At 46.1% G+C, this 16,324-nt stretch overlaps 1 protein-coding gene across 1 annotated transcript in view; it reads left to right on the forward strand.

Moving 5' to 3' along the window:
- The window catches only part of CREB3L2 (cAMP responsive element binding protein 3 like 2), a 90,469-nt gene extending 74,521 nt beyond the window's left edge, over positions 1-15,948 (forward strand). Inside the window, exons 9-12 of the mRNA XM_077339871.1 lie at positions 4,304-4,403; positions 5,697-5,823; positions 8,209-8,431; positions 10,235-15,948. Coding sequence (XP_077195986.1) covers positions 4,304-4,403; positions 5,697-5,823; positions 8,209-8,431; positions 10,235-10,310 — 526 coding nt within the window. The 3' untranslated portion in view covers positions 10,311-15,948. The remainder of the gene's footprint in view (positions 1-4,303; positions 4,404-5,696; positions 5,824-8,208; positions 8,432-10,234) is intronic.
- Positions 15,949-16,324: the final 376 nt, after the last annotated feature.

Genomic DNA, 16,324 nt, shown 5'->3' on the forward strand with positions numbered 1-16,324 from the left:
GACATCTCTTGGAATGGACTGTGATCGATTAATAATGTGCAATCTGTTTGGCGTCCCGGTGAGAAAGGTGGGGGACGAATACGGTAAATAAATAAATGCCTGCTGAAGGCCTACCTTCACCGCAGAGCTGAACCAATGGACCACTGCACAGATAGGTTTCCTTACGATTATGGCATCATGTTTAAATTGGAGACAGCCTATAAAGCATTCTGAAGTTAAAGTGAAATGCAGGGAAGGGGTTGCAGAGTTGGGTATTGAGACCAGGCCCAGAAGACAGTCAATGGACTGCGGTTGGTTTTTGGAGTATACTTTTGGGCTCATTACAGTCCTTTTAGAGCTGTTCTCTCAGAGCAGTTCTCTCAGAGCTCTCTCAGCCTCACCTCCCTCACAGGGTGTCTGTTCTAGGGAGGGGAAGGGAAAGTGATTGTAAGCCACTTTGAGACTCCTTTGGATAGTGAAAAACGGGGTGTTAAAACCAACTCCCCCCTTCCTTTTTTTAACTACACCGAAAATTCAATACAAAATTTAATGTAATTTAAGGTTGTATTTTTAGCCCAAGGTGGGTTACAACAGGGTTTAACATACAGTACAATTTATAAAATTAGAATAAAGTCCTACGCATAGTTCTAGTAAAATACATTCCTAAAAAAACACCACAGATTACACCACAGCATATTACTGCCACAATTAAACCGGAGGGGGAGGCAGGGACAATGCCTGCGTCAGTGCCTAAATAAGTTAAAAATATAGGATTGACCGGTGAAGTACAGGCTGAGACATGGACAGGGAGGTCAGCTGGAAATATGATGTCCCTCAGGCCTCAACCATTGGCCTGGGGGAACTACTTAATGTCCCACAGGGCCCTGATCTCACAGGGCAGAGGGTTTCACCAGGCTGGGGCCAGGGCCAAAACCAAGGCCTGCCTAATTTCCTTTGAGGCCAGTGATCCTAAGCAGATTTCTGTCATTTGACCTAAGCGTTCTTTGGGGGGCGTAATGGGAAAGGCAGTCCAACAGATAAATGAGAGACCTAAGGAATGCTATCCAGTCTTACCTATCCCAGAAGTCCAGGCATAAAGGAAGATGTAGAGTCTATCAAAGTTGTTCCTTGTGCAAGTGAGGGTATCTAGGTCTTGAAATATGCCCCGAGATGTCACAGTGCTAGGCAGTATTTAAATTGCAAGAATGAATGAATGGATGAATGAATGAATGAATGAATGAATGAATGAATGAATGGGGTGATCTTTAATAGTCAAGAGGGGCAACCATCCAGTTTGTAGGACGTGGCCTTCACAACTCCGCATACTTCGTTGACATCTATCACGGGGAAAAGATGGGAATAATTCCATAGCGCTTCCCACCAATGGTGTGCTTAGACATGAGCATGTACAGATGCACAATCACAGAACAAACCAATTGAGTCAAGGAGCATGTCTTAATCAAAGCAATCTTTTTTCTTTTTGGACGTCCATGAAGCTTAGAGTGGACGTTCAGAATCAGAATGGCTCTTCCAGGGTCAGCCGGAGGATTGCTGCCATTTTCAAAGATGTTTTGTTTATTGTGATGGAGAGTGATATAAATGAGGGATCAGGATAGATACTTGTGTCCAGAATTGGCATGACGCTGCAGCCCATGAGCATGTTTGCTTAGCCACAAGGCCCACCATGCGCAATATATCTAGGGCTGTGTCCTAGGGATGTAGGATTATGATATCCAGTTGAAGAATTCATTGTTAAACATCCAAATGTATTCCTGCTCCTCCATTACATACAGATGGACATTCTTCCCTTTTGCCAGCCTTTCTCTTAAATAAAATTGGTTTCTTCTTTTCCTGCATGATACGGCTGACATCCACAGACTATGTCTGAGCCAAGATAATAACATTTCCTTTTGTGTACTACGGTGTTGATGGTTTCTATTCCCAACTTTTCTTTTCTATTGTCGCGACTGCGAAAAACCAAAATTAGGTCCCTTTAGAGGAAAACAACTTGCAGCTTTGTCTCCAGCTCCAGACAGCCATCTCCAAGGTGTTGTTCTAGGCAGACACTCAGAGGAGGGGCAAGATCTTCCAGTCTGCCCGGACTCAACCAAATGCCTGGCGGAAGAGCTCCTTTTTGCAGCTCCGCCTGGGCCCTCAGCTGTCCCAGGAGCTCATTCCACCAGGCAGGAGCCAGGGCCTTGATGATTGTCATGGCCAGGCGAACCTCCCACATGTGCAAGAAGGAGGCTTGTTGCCACAATTGTGCATGATTTCCCCCGCCTTCTGCAAAGACCATAATGAAAGATCCCTGGGATGCAACAGGGTCAGCCATGTGATGCGCAATGTCAGTCACCCTGCATAACCAGAGGTTCTCCCCCTCCCACCCACCAGGGTTCCGGACCATCAAACGTAGCCATGGAGAACGGGCATTTGTTTCCGACCAGGAATCGTCGGTTGTGCTGTGATTAAGAAACATCTGACGAAGGGAGCGTTGTTGCTTCTTGAAAGTTTACACCTCCCAGAATCCTGCCAGTCTCTAAGATGCTACCGGGTTTGACCCTAATTGATGAAGAAGTGGGCAGGAGGCATGCTTATGATGACTAGCCATATTTAAGCAAACAAATATAGGCAGCCATGGGAATTGGTTTAAACCAGTGGCCCCCAACCCGTGGGCCGCGGCCCGGTGCCGGGCCGAGAAGGCATTGGCGCCGGGCCGCGGCTCCCTCTCCCCACCCCCTGCAGTAAAAAACTTCCCAGGCCGCAAGCTTGCGGCCCGGGAAGCTTCTTACTGCGGGAGGGGGGGAGAGGGAATCAGGGTCGCGCCCGCGCATTGCGCATGTGCGTCCGGGCACTTTCACGCATGCGCGGCCAAAATCGCGCATGCGCGGCACGTTCGCGTGTGTGCAAAAGTGCCGTGCATGCGCAATTTCGGCCGCGCATGCGCAATGCGCGCATGCGCAATGCGCGGCATGCACGGGCGGGCAGTTGCCCTGCCGGTCCCCAGCCTCAAAAAGATTGGGGACCACTGGTTTAAACCACAATACAAGAGAAAACACCCTGGCATGGCTGGCAAGCACACCTGTATAACCATAAAGAATTCAAAAGTTTATTCAAAGTTGTCTTCTTTTATTCAAGTTGCAATTTTGTTTTCTGTGTTGGCATGCGACAAGGTTCCGGCATGAAATACCTTGTTTCACCTCAGCTTGGTCGCCTCATATGATTTCAGCGCAGACAGAAAATATCGTTCCCAGGGGGTGGTAATGAGATGCGCAACCCGGATCCAGTCTGTTGGGTTACATCCCTAGGTTTTAAAATGCCACAAGTGATTTTTGTTTTAATTGGGGCAGACTAACATTGTTCTGCTTCCGGGAGTTGTCAGAGACGACATTTACAATTGTTTTACTTAAATGAAGGCGATGCTTTACTCCCACTTGTTAAAGGTACTTAAACATTTCATTTTTTTTTTTTTGTAGTTCAAAGTAAGATAAACACAGTGGAGTTCGCAGGGTTACAGTAGTAAAGCTTTATTCATACTGCGCTCGTTGATATTTCTTCCTCAAATTTCAGTGTTTTTTAAAAATAGAAAACGGAAGGGCGTCTGTACCATGGATTGAGAATGTCTAGACCAGGGGTAGTCAAACTGCGGCCCTCCAGATGTCCATGGACTACAATTCCCAGGAGCCCTTGCCAGCATTCGCCAGCGAATGCTGGCAAGGGCTCCTGGGAATTGTAGTCCATGGACATCTGGAGGGCCGCAGTTTGACTACCCCTGGTCTAGAACTTTCCTAGCTATGTGATGAGGGCACTGTTGTTATGGAGGAACCTGTGCTTGGGCAATACACTGTATATGAATGTATGCAACCAGGGGCACCCAACCTTGTCAAGTCTGTGGGTGCCTTTGGAATTCTGACACAGGGCGATGGGCAGAACTAACCACAAAATGGCTGCCACAAGAGGGGGAGCCAACCACAAAATGTCAAGCCGTGAGGTAGTGAATAACTCAAATTGTAACTCTTCAACATTTCAGGGAGAAGTTCTGTGTAGCAAAATGCCTTTGAAAATAACTATATTGTTTACAAATGGCCAGATCCACAGCTGCCCTTTACCCATCCCTGTTCTAATACAATTCCTTTCCACTCAATATTCTGGAATAAGTAGTGTGGGTGGGCAAGAGAATCTTCACTGACCCTTTCAGACCCCAACAGATGTTTGTATTTCCTACAAGCCTAACTAAGAAAAAAAGATGGATGGAGAAGAGGCCTGGTCTGTGAACGAAAGCTAAAGGCCTTGACATGCATTGATTCTTGTGTCGTTCTGCTTTCAGAACACTCCTGCAGCAATTACAGAGGCTCCAGGCTGTGGTAGCTGGCAAAGTGTCTCGCTCTTGCAAAGCGGCCAGTACCCAGACGGGGACGTGTCTCATGGTGAGTCCGCTGCTGGCTTTCTCCCCAAGGCTTCCCCTGATCATTCCATGGCCTCACACTAACGACAACCATGGCAGTGTGAGGAGGCTGCAGTTACAGCAATCACAGAAAAATTATAGCTTGGTTCTGCTGGCTCATTTAGTGCCTTTCCCAGTCTTGTCCCCACTGAGATGAGCCTGTGGGTAGAATTTGGCTGGAATGGGGGCACGAGCCAGCCTTTGTGAAAGACATTGCTGATGGTGAAGGAGGACAACATGGCTCAATGAGAAGGAACATGATTTACAGGCAGGAGTCCTAGTTCCAGTCCCTAGCATCTTCCAGCTGAAGGAACTCATACAGAAGGGCCAGGAAAGGCCTTTGGTGAGCCATCATACTAAGACAGATGGGCCAATAGGGTGACTCAAGATAGGGCATCTTCATACATTCAAGGCAGGCATCTTAGCTGGTGCCTGCATTTTGATTGTGGTAGGCTGGACTGTTTCTTTATTTCCCAGAGTAATGGAAATAGAGCCAGTCTTGGTAAACATTTTATTCCCCTTTTTATAGCTGCAATGCCATATTGGTATTTTCTGGCTATTCTTTCAGCCAGATATAGTTTGGGGCTGAATTTCAGTGATCCAAAATGGCCAAACCTGAAAATATTCAAGCTTTTGGGGACTGCCAGATAGTCAGTCAAAGGGAATTTAAAGGGATTGCGCTCCCTTTAAATGCCTTCTGGGTGAACTCAATGCTTGGAGAAAATGTTTAAAGGGACTGTGAGCCCTTTAAATGCCAGTGAGTTCACTCACAGATTGGAGAAGGCATTTAAAGGGAGCCTACCTATTTACCGAGCCACTCTGAATCCACCTTGCTTCTTTAACACACGGAGCCCAGTTCACACGGAGCCCAGAAGTAGCACAGGGAGTGCTGGCCATGATGTTATGAAACAGCATTGAAATGCCCATCACAGCCGAGTCTAGCCCAGACAAATGTCTTACCTTTTTCTTGCCTTAAGAGTCAGTAGTTCATCCGAGCAGACTGGCTGGCTGCAAAGCTTCCAGGGTGCCGTCCTAATAGAGATGTGTCATATTGAGCAGAATCTTTATTGTGTCTCCCTCGCTGGTGACACGCCTCCTCTCAATTGACAAACACACAACTCAGGAAAAGTAAAACCTTCCCAGCTACACGCTATTTTCTTGCTTTCAGGTTGTTTTGAGATTACTTCAATGGTATTTATGTTCAGACAGCGTAACTTTATTTTGTCAGAAACTGAGTGTTTCTCTCTCTCTCTCCTTCTGCCTTGTCTTCTTCCAGGTGGTGGTGTTATGCTTTGCCATTATTTTTGGCAGCTTCTCACAGACCTACGGGCCTAATTCCTCCACCACAAAGGCAGTCCTGCCGACTCAACATTCCACGCCGGAATCATATACAGCCTCCATAGGTGCGTGAAAAGCTTCTACAGCTCTGATGTTTCCAGCCCTGAAAGGAAAGCGAGATAACCGCAGGGCCGGAGTCCGGATCTCCTTGATAACCAGCTTGATGATTTCCTGGTTGGGGCTCCCCTGACAAAGAACTTGGTTATGTGTGGCCTCATCACACGGGTGACACAGCATTCATAAAAAGCTCTGCGTGGAGGAGACTTTATCAGGAAATGCCACAAGTGGGGCCTTGAGGCTCTTGCATTTCCCAGAGCCCAAGTTCTTGTAGCAGCAGCTGCTGTGTCTGCTCACCGAATCACTGTCAACCCACTTCTGGCAGTTTCGAGAGGTTGTACCAGGGGTAGTCAAACTGCGGCCCTCCAGATGTCCATGGACTACAATTCCCAGGAGCCCCTGCCAGCGTTCGCTGGCAGGGGCTCCTGGGAATTGTAGTCCATGGACATCTGGAGGGCCGCAGTTTGACTACCCCTGGGTTATACTGACTGCAGAAGATGCTTTGGAAATGGCAGGGTTAGCGCTGCTAGCCTTTGGGGAAGGGGAGCAAGTTTCGGGGTACAGAGAATTGAAGCAATCCAGTTTGGAAACCTCTTGGAAGAATATTATCTATTCACTGAACGTTTGATGTTAGCCCCAATCCTATTCTAGGGAGCGGCCAATAAATCTAATAAATAAATATTTACACACAGGAAGCATCTATTAATGTAAATATGTAGCCAAGTAGGTACACTGGTTATACAGACATATTGGGCAATCCCCCTAAATTCTAATATCTAAGTTTTCAATCCACTCAATCACAGCCGGGGAGGGTACAAAGAACTCCGTCACATCTCCCTGGAAACGACAATGGTCACGTTCCTGTGACAGTTGGAAAATAGTTTGGTGGGCTGCATCACAATCAAATTTGGGACCTGACATTTTGCCCCATTTAAACAGCAGGTTTGCACAACTTTCAAGGCTTGTATTCTGTTTGCTATCTTCCATACTTTACGTAGCAAGGAAAGTCTGGGGGTTTCTCATTGGGAAAAGAACTAGTGCTACTTCAACATACATTATGGGTTGGCTCCAGCTAGCTTTTCCACTCAGTTATCACCCAGTTCTTCTCCCTACTACACCCTTCATCCTACATGGCTCTTATATATGCAAGTGATGCGATTCTCAGTATAGCCTTCCAGGGTGGTCCAAGATGCCATCTCCTTCCTTTGCTTGGCTTCCTTCCCTTTGCTGATTGGATGCAAACCAGTTTACTTGTCACAGACTCCCCAACGATTCCCTCTCTACATCCAGTTCTTATTTTCATCATCATTGTTATTATTCTAATTATTCTAATTGATAATATTGGGTAAGATCTATTGCCTGCCACTCCCAGACTGGCTGGCTCGTGGTGGATTACAGAATAAAACCCCCATAGTAAACCCCACATTACAGTAAAATCCATTAATTGAGAGGCAGTTTGGTGTAGTGGCTAGGGGTGTGGACTTCTAATCTGGCGAGCCAGGTTTGATTTCACGCTCCCCCACATGCAGCCAGCTGGGTGACCTTGGGCTCGCCATGGCACTGATAAAACTGTTCTGACCGGGCAGTGATATCAGCGCTCTCTCAGCCTCACCCACCCCACAGGGTATCTGTTGTGAGGAGAGGAAAGGGAAGGAGAAAGGAAGCCGCTTTGAGACTCCTTCGGGTTGAGAAAACCAACTCTTCTTCTTCACATTACCAATCCCTGGCAGTGAAAATACATTCTGAGCCCAACCCGATCCTTCCCTCCCAGCTCAATAACCCCAGCCTGTCCCTTGGGGCAGATAATGGGAGTAACACAACTTTTTACCTTCTGAATCCTTTGGTTACCCCAAATCCATGTTCTTGACAGTTCTTTGCAGTTAATCTTGTAATGTAGAACGGTTCTTTCAGCTCATTGACTCATTCTTCTTGTAGGCAGGCTGAGAACCTAACCTACCAAAGTTAATACCAGTTGTAGTGAAGATACAGTTTTACAAAACCGGTCCCTTATGTACTGTTGTTGGACAAAGTTCTCCTGTACAGATACACCCTAGGGCAGGGGTAGTCAAACTGTGGCCCTCCAGATGTCCATGGACTACAATTCCCAGGAGCCCCTGCCAGCATTTGCTGGCAGGGGCTCCTGGGAATTGTAGTCCATGGACATCTGGAGGGCCACAGTTTGACTACCCCTGCCCTAGGGCATTCCCACCACATGTGATATTAACAAAAAGCATCCCTGGTAACCACAATACTAACATTTCCCATCAGTGTTATTATTCCACTGCAGGTGACACTCCAAGCCTGATCAAAGGCCAACCGTGGCATCCAGTCACTGGCCTTGGGATTGACTTTAATCTCTTCTCCCCCCTCCCCGCCCCCATTTGTTTGTTTAGTGCGGTCGAGGAGCTTGTTAACTTACGAAGGGCCTCACCCGTTGGAGGATCCGCATCTCTCAGATCACAGCAACAGCTGGGACAGGCACACAGATCCTGCCAAGCACTTGTCTCTGTCCTTGGACTCCACCTCCAGGGCGCAGCGTGACCAAGTCACAGAGATCACGATAGCCAACGAAACCCGGCTCGAGAAGGCCGTGCTGGTGGAACTGCAGCAGCACAGGTGAGCAGGCAATCCGGGGGGGGGGGGGGGAGGAAAAAAAGAGGCGAATTTCTCGTCCAAATGTGCAAGTTGATACAGGGAAGACAGGAGTGGAGAGCCTTTGCAGTAGGAAATGAGAACTCCAAAAACAGGGTCCCTGTGGATCGGGCTGAACTGTCAGTGGCTTGGAGAATAGAAGTCCAAGATTAAATATTTATTTCAATATGCAAGAACATTTTCCTTTGCTATATCCATCTGAAGAAACGGGCTCACGAACACTCATGTTGAAATAAATGTTGTTAGTCTTTAAGGTCTGCCAAGGAGGTCAAGGAAGCCCCCATTCTCCTGGCTTTCAGCAAACATTGCAGAACTAAACTTGCCTGGCCAGGTAATAGGGCAGCACTGTAATAGCCCCTATTGGGGCTATTAAGGGCGGATTAAAGGGAGAGATCAGCCCCTCTGTCCACTCTAAGGTTTTAAATATTGATTATAGGGGGTTTTGGCCGCCGAATGAATGGATGATTTTAAGTTGATTGGCTAGGGTTTTTATGTATTGGGGTTTTATCTTGTTAGCCACCACAAGCCCTTGTGGGAGTGGTGGGATATAAATGTAATAAATAAATAAACAAAGAAAGAAATAAACATAACTCACAAATGTGCTTGGATAAATATGCATAGCTTATTGTAAACAGGATTCTGGTTTTGCTGTTTTTGTACCACTGAATATGTCATGTGAATTATTATGTTGAGTTTCGGTTCTTTCTGGGGGTCCCGGCCTTCTAAAATCCAAAAGCACTGGTTATTGAATTGTCCCATTTTTGTTAATTGTACTGACTCACTGACCATTATCTGCCGTGAGTTGAGATAAATAAATACATTTAAGGGGCCATTGGACTTTTATTTTGCAATGACTGACTAATATGGTTACCTCTTGGCTAGGGAGCCTTCCTTACCAGGAATTGTTGTAGACCCCAGTAGCACCCAAGCAGTTGCCAAGGAAAGTAACCTGCAGTTTTTCAAAATCATTATTCTGGAGGGACCACCAGTCACTGGTAAAGTTTGGCAAGTAAGCGGTCCCAGGGTCAATCCCTGCAAATCCCAAATTCAATTCTGCAGCTGAAAGCCTAGGAGTTTACTGCCTTGAAACATAACTGAGCAGCGTGAATCCCAGCAGGCAGCAACGGAACAATTGCAGAGACAGGCTAACGACAAATAGAATGCCCTGTGCTCGACCAGGGCCAGGGCTTTTTCAACCCGGGCCCCAACCTGGTGGAATGAGCTCCCGGAAGAGCTAAGGGCCCTGTCAAAGTTGTCAGCTTTCCGCAGGGCCTGCAAGACAGAGCTCTTCCCCCAGGCGCATGGTTGAGGCCAGAGCGGTACCCGGTGTTGCCATCTGAGGATCTCTAAGTTGAGGCCAAGTAGGTTCCTGGCTCCCAGATAGAGTTTGACCCATCTGAACGGGAGAATGGGCTGGTATTCTATTGTCCGCCATCTTGTTATGTTATTATTATTATGTTATTGTATTAATGGGATATTTTAAGGCAGGGATAGTCAACCTGTGGTCCTCCAGATGTTCATGGACTACAATTCCCATGAGCCCCTGCCAGCAAATGCTGGCAGGGGCTCATGGGAATTGTAGTCCATGAACATCTGGAGGACCACAGGTTGACTACCCCTGTTTTAAGGGATTTTATTGTATTTTATTGATCTCACCGCGAGACATTCGAGAGCAGTGGTGTATAAATATAAATAAATAAATGTGAGTCCTGCGGGAGGGGCGGGTGTGCTGTCGTTTTGGGACTGACTGTCCTTCTCCTTTTGCAGAGTTGGCTCAGAGCTGGACGCAAACAAGACACTGAAGTTCATTGAAATCGACAGAAGAGTTAATGCTACATCTTAAAAAGAAAAGGGATAAGGGATTTCCCTTGTCCCTTCCTCCTCTTCTCCTCTCCAATCAAAGGACTGAGGAACTTGTCACTGTCAATAAATCCAGGGCAGGAGAGGAAACATTTGCCTGACTTCCATACCAGATTGGAAAGAAGCGGCTTGGCTTTTCGTTCGTACTCCCTCTCTCCTCTTTCCCATTGGTTGCTCTCCAAAGCCACATTCTTTCGCTTGCCTTTGTGGACTCGCACCTGGCAGGGAGATTCTAAAGGCAGCGGGGGCCAAGGAGAGATAGGAGAGAAGCTGGGTTAGCACCTAACCTTAGTGCTGAATGAATACCCCAGCGGCACTCACATAGTTGTCAAAGCAGATGATGTGTCTTTGCTCCCTTAAAGTATGCACAAAGAGAGTGGGTTTCCTAGAAGCTCTTTCTGGATGAAATCCAATTTATACTGTTGGGGTGGGGAGTGGATTGATGATCCATTTTTATAGGGAAATGTAGCATAAGTGGCAAACCTCTGAAAAAGGAGCTTGGTTTATAAACATCGTCCCACATGGTACAGTGGAAATACACCTAATGGGAAAGGCATGGTTGGTTTCAGAACTGTGGAGTGAAGGTGGGCAAATGCTGGCAGGGGCTCATGGGAGTTGTAGTCCATGGACATCTGGAGGACCACAGGTTTACTACCCCTGCTCAACAGGGATGCTTTTCATCTCAGAGTGATATTTCTCTAAAAAACTGATAGCGTCGCCTCTCTTCTGTACTATTTCTGGTGGAGGAGGAAAGTGGAACAAGCTCAAATTGTCAGAACCCCGGGCCAGTCTTGAAAGGGTTGTTTGTGTGCTTCCCTTAATAGAATTTGAGCCTTATGTGATTATAAGTCAACCCACAGTAGCCCTGTCCTTGCCTCTCCTCCAGCATAGGGAGAGGAATGGGAAGGTGACTGTAAGCCTCTTTGAGCCTCCTTCAGGTAGGGAAAAGTGGCATATAAGAACCAACTCTTCTTCTTCTTCTATACTAAAGAGTCTGGATTACTCTTCTCCCACATCCTGCAACTGTAGAAGGTAAATTCCGCAAGCTGACTATGCATTAGGTGAAACAGTCAGTCTGATATGTCGACAGAGATTCTGTTCAGCATTGGTCACTCTTGCCCCAGTTTTTAAAAATTAAACACCATGCTACATGTATGACTCTTCTCCTTTCCACAAGACGCAAGGACTAGACTCTTGACTCTGTATTAAATAAAGTGAAGGCTGGGATTTATAGGAAATCTGGTAGATCTGCTGTCTCCCATGATTTGTAGAAGTACTGTGCAATAAACTTGGGTTCATTTTTAGTGGCTTAAAGGCCCTCGCCTACTTTTTTCCCTTTCTGTGTATGAACCGGCAGAGTCATCTCTGGTACTCTTGCTCAGAAAAAAAAAGGCAAAATTCGGTCCTTCTGTTACTTGGTCCCCGTGAGAAATGTGTGTCTCCTGAGCCCAAACGACTTGGAAATTAGGTTGCTCTAATTCCCCTGCTATCCTTTCCCTGCTCTGTTGTAAATAGTATTTATTAGTTCATCTGGCAGCAGGAATGACGAGCCAAGGCCACAGAATCTTCCAAAGGCTCTTGGTGAATTCTTGAGAACCTTCCAAACATGTCCCAAGTCCCTGGAACGAAGCAGAAAATAAATGCAGTCACTTGTTGGAGCTTTTCCCCGTCCCTGCTTTTGTTTCTTGATTATGTGTGTTCTGAAGGCAAGTGGTATCATGTAAAACAGGGCAGATTTTAATAACCTGTCTGCTTGGCAAGTTCCAACCTACTGTCAGTTCATGTGATCACACCTTTCCCTTTGGACGACAGCAACCAATTTGGGGATCAGAAGATCCAGTAAATATCTGCTCCAGCTCTCATAATGAGGGCTGTTGGTACAGCTGCCTATGTATGAGTTCCCGGGCTAGTCACCACCTTCCTGTAATCATTCTAGTGGTTAATGTGGATATCCTAAGGGAACAAACCATACTTTTCCCTCCCCACAAATAACATAGCTCCTGGGCGCCTCTGGCAAAATTATAACTGTCTGTTTAGATCCTTCAAAACAAGTTCTTTTGTTGCTTTCTAGTCCCCCCTCCCAGGGTTATTTCAAATAGTTTTATATGCCAGTGTCAAACTTTGAAAAGCAATGGGGGAAGGGGTGTGTGTGTCTCATTCTTTGTGTGACGCTTCAGCTTATGACAGTCTGTTTCCAAAACTGCTCTTGTCAGTGATTCTGTACACCTGTATCATACTTTTGAAAGAGTTTGGGCACAGACATTCTAAGAAGAGGGCATTGTTTTAAATCCTGTGTCTATGGAAATCAGCAATGAGATCAGTGATGCTTCTTAATCCAGGTTCCGATTCCATATACGGTGGCTTGTTTTTTTTTTTTTTTGCTGTATATATGCTATAGCTCCACTCTTATGCCCCCGCCCCCCATATTTGCTATTTGTTACAATATAAATTAACATATTTTAATATGTCTGTAGAGCCTCTTGTGGCGCAGGGTGGTAAAGCAGCAGAAATGCTGTCTGAAGCTGTCTGCCCATGAGGCTGGGAGTTCAATCCCAGCAGCCGGATCAAGGTTGACTCAGCCTTCCATCCTTCCGAGGTCGGTAAAATGAGTACCCAGCTTGCTGGGGGGTAAACGGTAATGACTGGGGACGGCACTGGCAAACCACCCCGTATTGAGTCTGCCATGAAAACGCTAGAGGGCGTCACCCCAAGGGTCAGACATGATCCGGTGCTTGCACAGGGGATATCTTTACCTTTAATATGTCTGATTCTGAACCAGACTTCCTCTGATGTAATCAGTGGTTTCAATTTTCAGCCAATGGTTTCAATATCCAGCCAGGCTGGAAGATTTGTTGCCTTCCCCCCATCAGCTGTACTTAGAAATGCTATCCAGTTCTTGATTATAAAGCTGGGTTTCGTGTCAAATCGTACATTTCCACTTTTTCTCTTTTTGAAATGACCCAGCGTGTGAGCTTTGTGTGTGTGTTTAAACCCACAATTTTTAGGAGCAGCTACTGTCCGGGCACAGTTTGACTGTCAGTCAAGGGAATGAGTAGCAGCAGTTGCACCAGCAGCAAAGATTTCCATGATGAACTGGGGCTTGCTAAAGTAGAAGTCCATTGTAGAACGCACATACCATAAAACATTGTATATTTAGCATCCTTTCCCCTGCTCCGGGACAAAAATAGCTCGTCTTTAAATTGCTAATTGGAAAGTGGCCATCTTCCTTTAAAAAAAAATGTTTTTGAAGGTGAAACAGTAGGCCACTGCTCCAGTGACTAAAATGGAAGCAGTGTGTTCTTTAAAATGCCCAATTTCCTTATTAATGCTGTTCTCCAGACTCTCAGTTAGAGGAGGACCATCCTCAACTGCTGTTACGATGGATCCTTTTACAGGAGATGTCAAGGGTTAAACACGAGACCATGATTGAGCTGTGTCATTTCCGACTGGAGCCATTTGTGTCAGGATTTGAACTCGGCTCTTCCAGATCCAAATCTAGCACTCCTTTTCTCTCTCCTCAAAATATGTGGAAGAAAGAGAATTTGCTAACCAGGATGTGTGACAGATGTGTATCATGACCTCCCAGGAGAGGTGCTGTCAGCTCAGAGAAAGGAAAAGGCATTTGGGGGGGTCCCTATGGGGAGGTACCCCTCTTCTCCAAGTGCCCTTTTGTAATCCATGGACATTGGCATTCAACTGCCCAATCTTTGCTGTTTTTCCATCGGCCCATTTGAAAATCCTGACATTTCTTTCTGAACTTCTGAAGGGGGCTATCATACCACCTGATATCATGGCCTAGGCCAGTAGTTCTCAACCTGGAGGCCGGGACCCCTTGGGGGGTCGAATGACCCTTTCACAGGGGTCGTGGCAGGATAAGCAACTTGGTTGGGGTATACACAACAGCCTTGCAGGGTAGATCGAGATAGAGCGCTTGTCTGTCTGGAGCAGCGGGAAAGAGTGAGATCGGCATGGTGGGACAAGAGGCTGAACTGAACTGAGAAATCCCGGGGGGAAACCAATTTATATCCAATCCTGAAAAATGGATCTTCATGCCATTGGTCAGTTTTGGTTTAATTTCTGTGCAAGAACACTTGCATAATTTTATGGCTGAGGGTCACCACAACTTGAGGAACTGTATTAAAGGGTCACGACACTAGGAAGATTGAGAACCACTGGGCTAGGCTAACTGGATCTCCTCAGACATTGGAAGCTGAACAGGATGGATCCTGGTCAGTACTTGGATGGGAAACCACCAAGAAAGTCCAGGGTTACTGCACAGAGACATGTCACGGCAAACTACCCCTTATCATTCTCATGCCTGGAAAACCCTACGAGGTTTTCATAAGTTGGCTATGTCTTACAGATCATGCATCTGGCAACCACACATAGATATTCAGTGTTATACAGGCGTGCATGAACCAGGTGAGCAATATGGTTGTGCATGAGCGATAGGGTTGTGAGTGTCCTACATAGTGCAGGGGGTTGGACTAGATGACCCAGGAGGTCCCTTCCAACTCAATGATTCTAGAGCAGTGGGTAAACCATTCACAATTTCCTTTGCCAGGGATATTTTAGCAAACAAATGGTTGGTGACTTCTAGTGTGCAGCAGAACTTAATAGCTTTCCGTGCTGTTTGAAATATGACTATGGCATTCCTAATAGGATTATCATGTAAACATTTCCCACAATCATTCCCCTCCCCCCATTTATAATTTTGTTTCTTAATTACTATTCCCTCTGACCTGCTGCTTTCCGTGCTGGAGTTCCTCTCTGTCATTGATGCATACGCTGAAAGCCGAGAAATGCCCTGAGTGTGTGGTATAGATCAGGATGGTTTTTTTCATAGCCGGGACTCAGAAGTCCTTACTTATCCTTCCATGTGGTTAGGGTTATAAGTACACAGGAGCCATGATGCATCAGACCAGTGGTCCATCTGTCATCTCACACAGTGGCCAACCAATTCCTCTGGAGGTCCAACACCAGGGTGTTTGTAGTCCAGCTTAAACTCTTTATTGCACCTGAATCCAAGGCTGGGGGTTTTGTGCACTTGATCTGAGAAAATCTTACAGGGGTTAAGTATATGTAAAGGTGAGTGCAGGGTTGCATCTGACAACTGGAGCCAGAAGTGATATGTTGGACTATCTAAATTGGTACCTTTCTGCCCAGATATTTCCTTTACTCCTTCTTCAGTGTAAATATACCAATGTGTGTTTTTTTTTTTGTGGTTTGCATTTGAATGGATTTGTCTTGTATGAAATACGGCTATTATCTAGCTAAGCAGAAAAAAATTTCTCTAGAATTCTTTATTTCTTTCGACTTCAGTCTCTTTGTTCTTTGCTTTGCAGCATCGGTTGAACTTCCTGTTAAAAGTGACCCTTTTAAAAATAATTTGTAGGTCTGTTGTCACATGATTGTTCATACTGTACCCTGGGAAGGGGGGGGGGGAGACTTTTGTATACAAAACTTGTTTTCTCGTATTGTTAAGCAGAGAAGTCTCAAACCAAATAGCAAACTAAGTGCTTTTTTTGTATGTAGCTGAATAAAGTATGTAATGCTTTATCTGTTCCTTGCAAATAAATATTTTCCTAAAGAAAAAAAAATAAAAAACTTGTGCCATTCTGCTATTGAATCTTGACATCTATTTAGAACAAACCCTTCTGCTCTTGATAAGCAACGTCTTGGATTAAACAACAGCGTATTCCTGACTTTTTGAATGCAGACTGCTGAATAGCTGGCCTGGCTATAAACAAGGGGTTCCCAAAGTGGGCAGTATGCCCCCTGGGGTGGTGGTGGTGAGGAATTGGGGTGGGCAGTAGGGGGGTCTGCAGTCTTCCTGCTGCAGCTGCGTTTTTCTAGGGAGAGACGTTTCAAGATGGCTTGCCATTGCCTGCCTCTGGGTAGTAGCGATTCTGCACTTCCTTGGTTTCCCATCCCAGCACTGACCAGGACCAAACCTGCTTAGCAACCTGAAGAAAACGACAGCTTCAGAAGGATGGG

This window comes from Paroedura picta, chromosome 5 (assembly GCF_049243985.1).
Source record: "Paroedura picta isolate Pp20150507F chromosome 5, Ppicta_v3.0, whole genome shotgun sequence".
Lineage (NCBI taxonomy): Eukaryota > Metazoa > Chordata > Lepidosauria > Squamata > Gekkonidae > Paroedura > Paroedura picta.